The sequence below is a fragment of the Megalobrama amblycephala genome, linkage group LG4 (assembly GCF_018812025.1).
Source record: "Megalobrama amblycephala isolate DHTTF-2021 linkage group LG4, ASM1881202v1, whole genome shotgun sequence".
Taxonomy (NCBI): Eukaryota; Metazoa; Chordata; class Actinopteri; order Cypriniformes; family Xenocyprididae; genus Megalobrama; species Megalobrama amblycephala.
Genome location: NC_063047.1, coordinates 15,080,200 through 15,093,774, shown reverse-complemented (window position 1 = coordinate 15,093,774; position 13,575 = coordinate 15,080,200). Strand labels below are relative to the sequence as shown.

The 13,575-nt window shown below is 36.6% G+C and overlaps 1 protein-coding gene across 1 annotated transcript in view; it reads right to left on the bottom strand.

Moving 5' to 3' along the window:
* The window catches only part of si:dkey-220k22.1 (multiple epidermal growth factor-like domains protein 9), an 83,608-nt gene that overhangs the window by 6,538 nt on the left and 63,495 nt on the right, over window positions 1-13,575 (bottom strand). Inside the window, exon 4 of the mRNA XM_048187823.1 lies at window positions 7,416-7,565. Coding sequence (XP_048043780.1) covers window positions 7,416-7,565 — 150 coding nt within the window. The remainder of the gene's footprint in view (window positions 1-7,415; window positions 7,566-13,575) is intronic.

The window sequence follows — 13,575 nt, the reverse complement described above, 5'->3', positions numbered from 1 at the left end:
GACCAATTTTCCACATTTCTCAGGCATGAGGGCAATAACCATCATGGTAAGATAATGACACAATGAAAGGACGGAAAGAGACTAAGGCAGACAACAGCCCATTTATACATCATCACGACAGTAAAACACCCATGTAGGGACAAAGAGCTTGAGCTTCTCTGAGCTCTTTGAACTTAAAACTATTATCCCAATACAGAATTAAGAACATTCACACAAATTAAATGAACAAGAAATGAAAGAACAAAGACAAAAGAAATGGACTACTTGAGCTGTTGGTAGCCAGAGTGAAATCAGTGTACGTATACACAAACACACACACACACACACACACACACACACACACACACACACACACACACACACACACACACACACACAGGCTCCTTTTATTTGGTCTCACCTTTATGTAATTATTCCAAAAAGGTGTTTTCCGCTTCTTTCGGCAGTAACAAAACCTTGACAAAAAATTCAGAACTGTTCAGCACTGCATATGTCCCAACATGTTACAGCATGTTCCGGCGACAACACAATATATGCTTCCTCATGTTGCTGTGACTCTGACTCGTGACGATAATGTCTAAATTGAGGCTAGTCAATGTTTAACCATCTCATAATTACAGCACCCGCACCAGCTTCTTTAGTGTGGTGACTTTTGAGTTGTTTTTTCAGCGTCACAAGCTAGGCACACAGACGCACACAACGTTTGACGCACCATCCCAAACAGGTATGGACATGCTCACGGCTATAGTCGTTCCAGCAGTTTTCACACTTCCTGACCAAAGTGAGAATTTTAAAAAAAATATATACTTAAGAAATAGTTAAGAGTAAAGACAATAATTCCACAGAGTAAGTGAATAGAGTAAAATTACTCTTCTGCTCTCTACATTATAAATGAATATACGAAGATTTCTTGTCCTATATTTTCATGTTTCAATACTGCTTATTTCAGCAGCTCACTGTGTATGTTAACTCTCTCACCATCTGTGTATCACAAGGGTGGACAGAAAGAAAACAGCAGTGGCAAATAGCAGACTTTTTCACAGACTGCTGAATCAAAGCTGAAGCTCTGGTGGAACAAAGCTGGCGACTTCATCAAAATTATAGCAACCGACACTGTGTGGCAGATAACAAGCCAACCAGTGCTAGGTCATTTCCAATGCAAATTCAGCCAGCATATGCAAATCAAACATGCACTTCACTAAGGAAGTCTATCATTAGCAAGGAGAGCAGAGAAAATCTGTGCCACTTGTAAAGAAAAAAGACATTACAAATTGCTCAGGACTTTACAGTTGAGAATGATCAGTGAGTATCTAAACTACACGCACATGCCACTTAAACTTATTATTTCTGCCTTAAAATGAGTGAGATGTTCACATCAGTAGCTGGAAAGAGGGAGTGTTGGATGATGTTACAAGTTTGTGACAATAAATATAATATACATACATACTATGCATACATTACTATTCAAAGGTTTGTGGCCTGTAAGATTTTGTTTTGTTTTTGAAATGTTTCTTATGCTCACCAAGGCTGCATTTATTTGATAAAAAATAAGATAAAACAGTAAAATTATGAAATATTATTACAATATAAAATAACTGTTTTCAATTTGAAAAAAACAAACAAAAACAAACTAGTACTGACGTGCCTAAAACTTTTGCACAGTACTGTATGTTTAGAGAGTAACGAATAGATGCAGCCAGGTACGTTTCTTTCAACTGACATAAATAATTGATTTGATAGAATAATTTTTCATTTAATGTTCTGCTGCATCTACCTTATAAAGCCCCTTCAAACTCCAGACAGATCAAATAAGGTCTGTGTTTCCCATGAAACCTTACAAATGATGACTGACAGCTGGTCTAGAATAGACATTCACAACGGAATTTACATATTCATGAGACATTCTGTAGGAGAGACCTTGTGAGAACGACCTTATGAAACCAAGGGACACAATATGGTTAAATATGTACAGTATTAAAAGATGAAGACTTGCAAGATCCCTGAGCTGTCAAAAAAGAGTTTAATGAGAGAGTTTAATGGATGAGTTTAAAAACGCATCCACCTTTGTTTATCACACAATAAGCACTACACGACTACATGAATTTATAATGGCAAATGTGAGAGCTTCATCTGCACCTGTCAATTCCGCTCTACTTGGATCTCAACAAATCATGTGTACGTGTTTTTGGAGACCTTATGGGTTTTGATTAATCAACGCACAACAGAAAGTGTCAAGCCCACGTCACGGCAACAATAGGAGGTACTAACAATGACTTGTTCACTGTTCAATACAATTGATTTCACTCAGTCACTGAGACAGCATACATTTGTTAATTCAGACGAAGACAAACAAAGAATTATTGAAGCAAAGCAAATCCAGCCATTTACTGAGATCAAATAGATGACTTCAGAGTGTTTGCTCTACAAGGGCTGATTTCACAAAAGCAATTTCAAAAGCACTTTTTCTTTTCCTGATGCAGAGACCCTAACCATAATGGAAAGGCTTATTCCCACTCTCTCTCACTAATACTCCTATAAAACTTATAAAACATTTCAGATACTGCAGAAGGGGTCAATACAGCATTCAAGTGGTACAATACACAGATACTATATAACATCTAGGCACAGAAGGCCATAGTCATAGCCTACATCACTGCTTACACAAGAATAGAAGGAGAGCAAAGAATTAAAAAGATTAATGGACACTAAGTCTAAAGCAGTAACAGAATTTAGTGTAAGAATATAAAAAATGGCTTACATTACATAAACAACAATGTATTGAAGGTTTGATTTTAACCAGTATACACTATCCACTACAGTTTGGGGTCTGTAAGATGTTTTAATACAGAAAAAAGTCAGTAAAAACAATTAAAGGTGCCCTCGAATGAAAAATTGAATTTATCTTGGCATTGTTAAATAACAAGAGTTCAGTACATGGAAATAACATACAGTGAGTCTCAAACTCCATTGTTTCCTCCTTTTTATTTAAATCTCATTTGTTTAAAAGACCTCCGAAGAACAGGCGAATCTCAACATAACACTGACTGTTACGTAACAGTCGGTGTGTACGCCCCCAATATTTGCATATGCCAGCCCACGTTTCCAACATTATAAAAGGCATTAGACAAGGGCAGCCAGTATTAACGTCTGGATGTGCACAACCAAATCATCAGACTAGGTAAGCAAGCAAGAACAATAGCGAAAAATGGCAGATGGAGCAATAATAACTGACATGATCCATGATAACATGATGTTTTTAGTGATATTTGTAAACTGTCTTTCTAAATGTTTTGTTAGCATGTTGCTAATGTACTGTTAAATGTGGTTAAAGTTACCATCGGTTAATACTGTATTCACGGAGACAAGAGAGCCGTCGCTATTTTCATTTTTAAACACTTGCAGTCTGTATAATTCATAAACACAACTTCATTCTTTATAAATCTCTCCAACAGTGTAGCATTAGCCGTTAGCCACGGAGCACTATCAAACTCATTCAGAATCAGAAGTAAACAATATAACAGTATACAATACTCACATAATCCAACGCATGCATGCCGCATACATGACGAACACTTTGTAAAGATCCATTTTGAGGGTTATATTAGCTGTGTAAACTTTGTTAAGGCACTGTTCAAGGCAAGCGCGAGCTCTGTGGGCGTGGACCACGGGATTTAAAGGGGCCGCAGCATAAAATCGGTGCGTTTATAATGATGCCCCAAAATAGGCAGTTAAAAAAAATTAATAAAAAAAAATCTATGGGGTATTTTGATCTGAAACTTCACAGACACATTCAGGGGACACCTTAGACTTATATTACATCTTTTAAAAACATAATATAGGGCACCTTTAATGTTGTATTAAAAAAATAATACAAAGACAACAAACTGTCATGCACATATACTGAACATACAAAGTGAATTTTTTTTTAATATCTTCTCTTTCTGAAGATGATGTAAATTCTGTGTCTAATCACTGTATTTTGTATTTTTTAGTAGAATTTTCCATTGTGTACTGACTTATACAAGAAACAGTACTTTTAATACTATGTGACAGCATGGAGAAAAAAAAAACAATTACATAAACACTCAACATTAGTGTTAGCTGTGATGAGATCTAAGCACAGAGATTCTGGCTGTGAGTGCTGAGGGATGCATCCAGACTGTAGATGACCATGGACACAATGAGAGGAAGAGAGAAAAAGAGTCCCTGAGCACCAGCCGGACGGTGACTAAAACTGGACTACATAAATCAAACAGGAGTTATGTTATGAGCTGTCTGCCCTTTACTCTCTTTCACTAATACTGAATATTGTGTTTTTTGGTTTCATGTCACCGCTTTAAATTTGATCTTTGAAACTCTGATATCACACCACCTCAGAGCAAAAATATGCAGTGTTAATTATGATCAAGGCAATAAAAAACTTGATAAGGAACCATTCTGGCACTGATCCACAACACTTACAGTTTTAAAGAGCTGTACAAGACTCGCCAAGCCACATGTTAAAAGGTTTATTCCTTATTTGGGTTATGGCATTGGCACTCAGGGTTTACATAGCAGTTTCTTATTTAAAAACACAGCAACAGTAGGGCAGGAAGTGTGCAAATTGGTGCAACAACTGCTTATTATACCTGCAACCCACCTAGAGTTACATCAGTATTTCTAGATGCTAAATCTTGAACCAGCAACACTTCACTCACAGCGGCAGAGATAATGCCGCCCATGGTGCAGTGCGGGATGTAAACTAATGATCTAAGCCATGTGCTCTGCTCTTGTGCTGAGTGACCTTTACAGCAGCACATGTGTGAATTAATCACTTCCATCCTCCTTTTGGTGCTTTGACATGATGATATATTTCCATTGTTTAGGTCCCAGTAAAACACAGTTTCCCCATTAAGCTCTATAGAGATGCCCAGTGGCTCTGCAGTGTAATCTAGAGGCAGGTGGATAATACATTCAGCTCTGCAGGAACTTAGTTAATAAAAGAGTGGCCTTGATGGGTAAATGAGGAATTCATTTAACACTGGTGTGCTCCCCTTTACCTCATCAGGCAGCATCATCAGGGATTTATGTGTGGAAGAAAATAAGGTCTGTCGGCTAATCAGCTGCTGTCCTGACTGTGCTGGTTATTAGCATTCCATTACCATAATCACTAATCCTCAAAACCTGTACTTCCATTTTAGTGTGGGCGCCTTTTTGGATGCAGGCATGACGATGAGCACTCCCTTCTTTCCTACACATGCTTTTCTCATTAAATACTATGACAGGAACCTGTACTTTTCGAATCAGGATTTAATACACGCTAATTATGCATTAGAAAAGTTTTGGCAGACTATGTATAATCTTAAAATGCTGTTCATCAGTTGCTCCTCCAAATCAACAGCAGAAATGCCAGAAAAGAGAGAGAGATAGAAAATGAAAGAAGCACTAGGTGTGTTAGCTTGTTCTTCAATCACATGTAAAAGCAAAATAAAGCTTCTAATACACAAATGTGGCTTGAGTTTTGTTGAGAGTGGAGGCTCAGAGAGGAGAGAACAAAAGTTTATATAACTGACAACAAACTGACAACTATAAAACCCATGCATTATAACATAGGAAAGCCTCTATCAAGAAGAAAAATGTAAGTGTCTGTATAAGTACAATACAGTTGCTCAGAAACAATAAAGGAGTGGTACAACTGCTAACAATGCAAATATGGTTAATTAAACATCAAGAACTAAGATAAAATTGTTCACACAGCTTCACACAACGTTTACAGTATTTAATGGAATAAGACTACTGGTAGTAGTCTTATTTGCAAATATGAACCTGTACACCGCAACTTCCTAAAACCGTAATATTTATTTTTATATTTAATTCAAATACACATATGCTTTTCAAGTGTGACATCAGTGAGATTATTAAAGAAATCAGTATGATTTTTAAAGAAATTAGGCTTAATACTTTTGGTAACACTTTAGTTTAGGGTCCAGTTCTCACTATTAACTAGTTGCTTTTGCTTATTAGCTTGCCTATTAGTAGGATATTGGATGCTTATTAGTACTTATAAAGCACATATTAATGCTTTATTCTGCATGACCTTATTCTACAACCCGTAATCCTACCCAAAACCTAAACTTAGATACCTTACTAACTAACAATTAAAATGTAGTAATTAGGAGTTTATTGAGGCAAAAGTGATAGTTAGTTAATAGTGTGAATTGTATCTAAAGTATGTCAATACTTGTATTCAGCAAGGATGATCAAAAGTGACAGTACAGACTTGTGCATATATATATATATATATATATATATATATATATATATATATATATATATATATATATATATATATATAAAATATAGTTAACTGTTTTAGTTAAAATTGTATAAAAAATGTCTATTACAAATAAATTAACTGAAAAAAAAAATTATTGTAAAACAGCACAACGGTTTTATAATATGAAATGTGTCTTGAGCACTAAATAAGCACATTAAAATGATTTCTAAAGGATCAAGTGACACTCTGGAGTAATAACTGCTGAAAATTCAGCTTTACCATCAAAGTAACAAATTACATTTTAAAATATATTAAAATAAAGAGTCATTTTAAATTGTAAAAACAACAAAAAACATTTTCTTAGTCTTTATTTTTTAATGAGGGTAAAATTTCAAAAGTGCATCTTTAAAAAAATGTGTGACAAAAAGATTGTGACAGTAATACTGAGTAATACTTCTAGTGAATGTCATAAGGTTACTCCTCTATTACTCAAAACAGCAGCTGCATTGTGTGGCTACGTTTGTGATGTACCTTACTGTAATATCTGGGAACACTGAACACACACCTGCCCTTTTGCTGGTCTATGTGGTATTTCTCCATTGTCAGGTCCTACTTTAAATCAGCTCGCATGGCTACAAGAACATTGCTGCCGTCAGCAAACCCAGAAACCCACCCACAGATCAACAAAACAATATCACACAATTCCTCACAAACATATGCCGAATAAAATAAGCATACAGAGACAAAGTACCATGGGACTGATCAAAACACTGTCTGAATAAGTCACAAGAAATGCCCTCATACTTTTAAGACTTAACAGAACATTTCATAAACATATCCTGTGAGGGTTTTGTTGAGAGTGAGTGGAGGCTCAGAGAGGAGAGAAAAAGTTTCCAGTTTCACTTTCACTTAAAATAAAGCTATCTTCTCTTAAAAGTCTCAGTCCACCCACTCAGAAATTCAGGCAACAGGCAGTTGGCCAGAATGATGCAAGACACATAATCCAAAACAGATGAGAGGGGGGTACTCCACATCTCCCAGAAGTGGAGATCTCCTCAGAATTTCCTACAGCTGTGGCCAATAGGAGCTCAATAATAAAGTTAGCAGGCTACGCTAATGTGAGCTATGCTAACCTGACGTGTGTGTGAGGAGGACTCACCCAGCTTACAGCTGCCTGTGGAGGTGACACTGGAGCAGGGGCAGGGGATGCAGGGGTCCGTCACGGGAGAACCGGGCCTTCTGTAGAAATTATACCTGCAGTTCTCGCAACTGGGTCCTTCGGTGTTGCCTTGGCAGTTCACGCAGATGCCTGAGAGAACAGGGGGAGGGAGAGAGGGTTGAGTAAACAGACTCACAGCTCTGACTGACAGGACTTTGGTCCAGTGAGGTGGACGAGAGTTCAACGACGCTAAACAAGGTAGACATAACAAACCTGAAGTTGGAAGACTGATGTCAAGGGGGAAAAAAAAGGAGAGATTGAGCAAACGTATTTCTAGGGAGCGTGCATGAAAACAAGAAAGGAACTTCCTCAGACCCTGCCAGAGCATGTGCAAATCTAACGACATAATGCTAACAGTGGGTTGTGAAAACAAATAAAATTTGAATAGGATCTTTTTGTGTGTGCCAATAACATTCAAGTGAACTCTTTTCAGGGGGAGTGGTTTGAACTGCTTTTATTATATTGATTTGAAATGTTGAAAGCCAAGTGAAAACAGAACACTTCAACAAGTGATTGCATAATTCACAGAGGAAGTACGATAGACACGTACACACACACACACACACACACACACACACACGCATTGAATGGCATTCCTCTGGTCATTATGCAACAAGCCCAACCTGACATGTGCAGCAATAGCGGAGTCTCTAATTGGAGAAAAAGTGTCAAAGAAACTGTTGTAAGTGATGGGAGGCATGATTTCTTTCTCTGAGCATGAGAGAGAAAGCAAATACACTGCACAGTAATGAATGAGTGGAATGAAACAGCAGAAGGAAGGACTGGTGAGTATTGAGGTGTTGTTGAGGAGGGGGAACAGGATCTGTGAGGATCTGTAAGATTCACAAGCTTATGAACACCTGTGCAACTCTTGTCCAAAAGTGATTTCTCTGCTGTACATCAGACGTATTGCATTTGCCGTTCTTTTATTATTCTTTTCTAACAAAGCACCACTTCTGGTCAAAGATGAATGTCACTGTAATGTTCTAAACCAAAAAATTAGGACAAAAAGCATTTGGACATTTTTATCTTCTTTTATGTTCCACAGAAGAAAGGAAGTCAAAATAATTCAGTCATTTTCCATATTTGAGTGATCTGTCCCTTTAAATGACACTTGTCGGCTGATTTTATTTTATTTTCATTTAACCTTTATTTAAGCAGGAAAGACTCTCTGAGATTAAAAATCTCTTTCACAGGAGTGACCTGGCCAAAATGAGCAGCAATACAACTAGTTTCAACACAGACTTACACAGTACAAACAAAATTAAAAACAATTACATTTCACTGAATAATCTTCCATTTGCTGAATGACTACTTTAAATTGATCCAAAGACAACACATTTTGTAACTTCAATCTCGAATGAAGGTGATTCCAGTCGAACAGGGCTGCATACATAAAAGCCTTCTTAACTAATTCAGATATAGCAAAGGAACAGAAAGAGTATAACAGTTTTGAGAACATAGAAAATATTTCTCAACAATTTTCTGTTGAATAAGGCAGCAAAGATATGAAGGCAAAATCCCCAAGATGGCTTTATAAATAATTAAGTACCAATGCATTTTTGATTGCAAAAATGATTAAGATAACAGAAGTTTGCTACCTTTTTTGCCAATGCCTCTTGGTCTGATTTTTTTGTATTCTAATGCAACGACATTTAATCATTTTTAATTGCGGCATCAATGTCTAAAGATGTTATGGGACCACTGCAGTGCTCAGTAAGCAATTATCTCAGACAGAGAAAGATTAATGGCACAAATTATCTAGGCAACAGTCAACTGATGAAAAATTGCATCGCACATGTGTAACCAGCATCACTAGTAATCAGCTGACTAGGAGTTTCTTTACAGCTGTCATCAACACCAACATTTATGCTTTCTTGATCATCTGTATGATAAAGATTACTGCATTTGCATTTGTGTCTGGAATTTAATGACTATCTGAATTAATTTTATATCATTTGAGCCAACAATTTCACAGACAGTCATACAACAAGGTGATTTCTTTCTTCAGGTTTATTTGTCTCGTCTAGCCGTGCAGGCAAAGATAAATTGCTTTTCACAAACACACTGCTTAACTGCTGTAGATTTTTACATTTTCTGAAGAAAATGTAAGTGTTACATCTGTTTAAATCTCACCAACACAATGCCTACAGCTAGTGTTTTCTAAATGGTTGCCAGGGCATTGCTAGGTGATTGCTAATGATTTCTTGGTGGTTGCTAGATGGTCACTTAATGGCCTGGGGAAAAATAGCATACTCCCAAGTTTCTTTAGTCCCAAGATGCAAGTCTATGGTATTCTTTTTTTTTCCTTTTGCCAACTGCTCATCTGATTGAAAAGTACTAGTACACCTCTTCAAGATTTGAAGTATCATTGCAGTATGCACAAACATGCCATGCTCCACTTCTTTACAATATAATTATTGTCTTAATAAAATATTAAATATGACCAGGCATTGAACATATGTAACTAGACTTTTCACATTATTGTAATCTGTTTCTCAACAGAGGAAGATGGCCTCTCCCAGCTAACCCAGGTATGGTTTCCCCCAAGGTTGTTCTTTCTCTTCGGCTAAACATCTTATGGATTTTTTCCTACCCTAAGGCATTTCAAAGCATTGTACAAATATCTGACTGGGCTTCAGCAAGCAACACTAATAAAGAATATAAAAATAAATACACTAAAAATAACAGAGCTGAGTAATAAATTAATGTTGTGTTAAAAAATTCAAACAACATTCAAACAACAATCAAAAATCAAAATCTGGTATACTTTTATAGAATTAATCTCAGTATATTACAGAAGCTGCCTATCAAAACTGCCATCGGATAGAACATGGGATAAAATTACAATAGCATGGCTCAATTGCTTACTTCAAGAGTCTGTCCATCTATTGACACATCAAGAGCATGACAAATCTTCAGGGATGAAAGCAGAAACATACTTTGAGTGCAAGACAAAGTGAACACTAGAGAGATTAAAACTCATGGCCAAAAGCACACAGATCAAAGAGGCTGTGTATGCGTGTTTGAAAAGATGGGCTGCTGTCAGACCCACTCGACTATGCGTGTGTAAGTTTGTTTTTCTACTGGGTCTCAAGGGCCAGAAAGTAAAGCAGGAGGAGGATCATTAGTGTTCAAACGGTGTTCCCTGTGTTGAAGACTGATATCTGTCCACAGATGAAGCCTTATGCAAACACTCCCCCTGGTCCAGCTCTAAATCTTCTTTCATCTCATAACAGGAGACTGACACAGGGGTCAGGGGGAAGCAAGATCAGTGAATCACCCTCTTGATAGAAATCGCGTTCCGGGTGGGGGGTCCCCCTCGGTAGAAATCGTGTTCCGGGGGTTGGAGAAACGGGAACACGGGGGCACCGCGATGTGTCTGCAAAGGGCACTTTCATTTTGACGATTACAGGGGCAGGGGGGCTTTTTTTAATAATATTTTTATAATATTTTTATTATCCTTTACTATAATAAAAATATTTGTGATTGTGCATCTGTAACTAAATATCATATAAATTATATACATATTTAGTCGGTAAGCAAGTCAGATGTTAATTAGTAATTGCTCTGAAGGACAGAGAATGCAATTCAAACAATTCTTTTAGAGCTTTTGACTGATTCATTAAAATTGCTCATAGTTATTTAGTTCTTTGTGATTCATACTATGCTGGTTACAGTGTGGTAAGCAAAGACAATACAGTAGAAAGATGTGTATTCAAGAGTGTAATTACGAAAACAGGTGCAAGAAGATCAAACACACACTTAACCTGTAAATGAGTAAAAGGCCAAAGAGAGGCTTACTGTGTAGCTGAAAATGACTACACCCAGTTTCTGTAAATTTGAAACATTTTGGACAAAAAAAATGAATACATGCCTGTACTGAACATTTTAACAAAAAAAACAAAGCACTTTGAACAGGTCAGGAAAGTAAACAAAGCAATGCACATGTGAAATTTTCCGGGTGCATTTAGTTGGCTAATGGTGATCTTGTTGGGAAAGACCAGGTCAACAAAACTATTACAAATAATTTTCAGCAATTGAAATAAAGCTGAAATATAATTATTAGATCATACATTTAAACTTTAAACTTTAAAAACTTGTCTTGTTAGCCTGTCGGTTGTTAAAGTTAGCCTTGTGTTTGTAAAGTATTCCTGTCTTCTTTTTGGATTATCTTATTGTTGCCTTCATACTTGTTTGGATTATCTTTGTTTATGTGTTTATGGAACTAACTGCAACTAGATCCTCGCCTCTTACCTGCACTACCGGGTTAGAACCGCTTTTTCCAGAGGATATGAAACCCTGCTGCGGTAGCAAACGTGTACATTGTGAAACGAAGCGGTGTTAGAATGTTACAGCTACATACTTAGCAACAGTCAATCGCTTGCCTCATATTCACGTAAAAATGTCAAATGACGACAGAAAGTACGTCAATTGGAAAAGAGACAGTTTCATTCTTACTTTTATAGTCCAAAAAGTCCATTCAGTATAATCTTGATAGTACAGTCAGCACTATACGAGGATACCTGGGTTTAGGAAAGTAAAGTACAGTTTAAAAATCAGCTCATGAATACCCAGAATTAGCTAAACAATGTGAAAGCAAGATAACCCAGGATTTTGATTACCCAGGCTTTACAATGACCCAGGCTTAACTATTTTAAGTGTGAAAGTACTAAAATAACACTGGGTCAAAATCAAAACATAAAATAAGATAAAGTAATTCAAAATAAAATAACTTACAAAGAGCAAAGAGAAAAGGCTAGTCTATAGACAGGATTTGAGTAAATCAGTGGTGGGCAAAATGCCTGGAGCAGCCGGAAAGCGGAAAGAGCACAATCACTTCTAACTCTAACTGGGATTGTCTGAGGATCTCAGAGGTGTAATACTGCATTATTGCAGTGGAGTGAATGAATGAATGCCAACCACATCAGTACAATGAATAGCATGACAAGCAATGTGTGGTATCTGTCAGGAGTTATTAAACAAATCATGCACACAAGACAGGAGTAGTGAACTTCATCCATCTTGTTTACTCATTCGCTTCCGTTCTCTCACACATTATGTCATTACACAACAGTTCAGACTTCCTTTCAAAATAGTATTCTCTCTCCAGTAAAATGTAATTAATAATACTGATTACTATTATATCACACTTAACCTATTGCTTAAACTTATCACTGTACCTGTATATACTACTGTATACAGTGTATACCCCCCCCCCCCCCTTCCTTTATTTGTGTGTGCATATGTGTCATTGGTCTCTTACTTTGCTTAAGCTGCTATGTCTTGTTAATTTGTGTTTTGTTCAAGAAAAAAAAAGTAGTCCACAATACAATTCACTTATGAACACAACACAATGTTAAGGTTTAGTAAAGATTTTAGAGTTCACACTTCACAGACAACAATAAATCATTAAAAGAGCAAGTTGTGACGTGTCCTGAGTCCTGAAAATAGTGTTCCCCATTGCAAAACTGGAAGCCAATTGACAAAAATGTGTTTTGAAAGCTGGGTTGAATAAGGTTTTGATTGAATGGGTCAACACCATTGTTTCAAACTGGACTGAATGATTTCACTGATTAGGCAGCTATTTACTGAACTGAACAATTTGTTTCAAAGCTTTGTGTGAAATGCACAGGCCCAAACCAAATACACAAAACCCAGGGTTAACGGTTTGATTTTAAATAGCCGCATCTCAAATCGATGAACATTTTCAAAGTATAACAAACAGCATTTGTAACAAAGTATTGTATTTAATTTAACTTCACCAGCAGACATGAGGGAGCTAAAAACATTAGCCAGTTCTAGCTCGAGGGCTCAACTCAACAAGCTTTAAGGAAAATAGTAATTAAAAATAGAAAAGCCAGTTCACAAGGAAACAAACAAGTAGTAAAAAAGATTTACGTGTGAGAGATTGTCTGTTAACAAATGCCATATAAACTAAAACTAACCAGTTTCCTAGTCAACAGAAATGTCATTTCTGAAATAGAAATCTCTGCTTTGGATATGTAAAATTAATTCACCAAGATACTGACAGTGACTTATCTGGGAAAACAGGCAAGTAACAGGATTATTTTAAGTCTCACATGATGAAATGTTCACC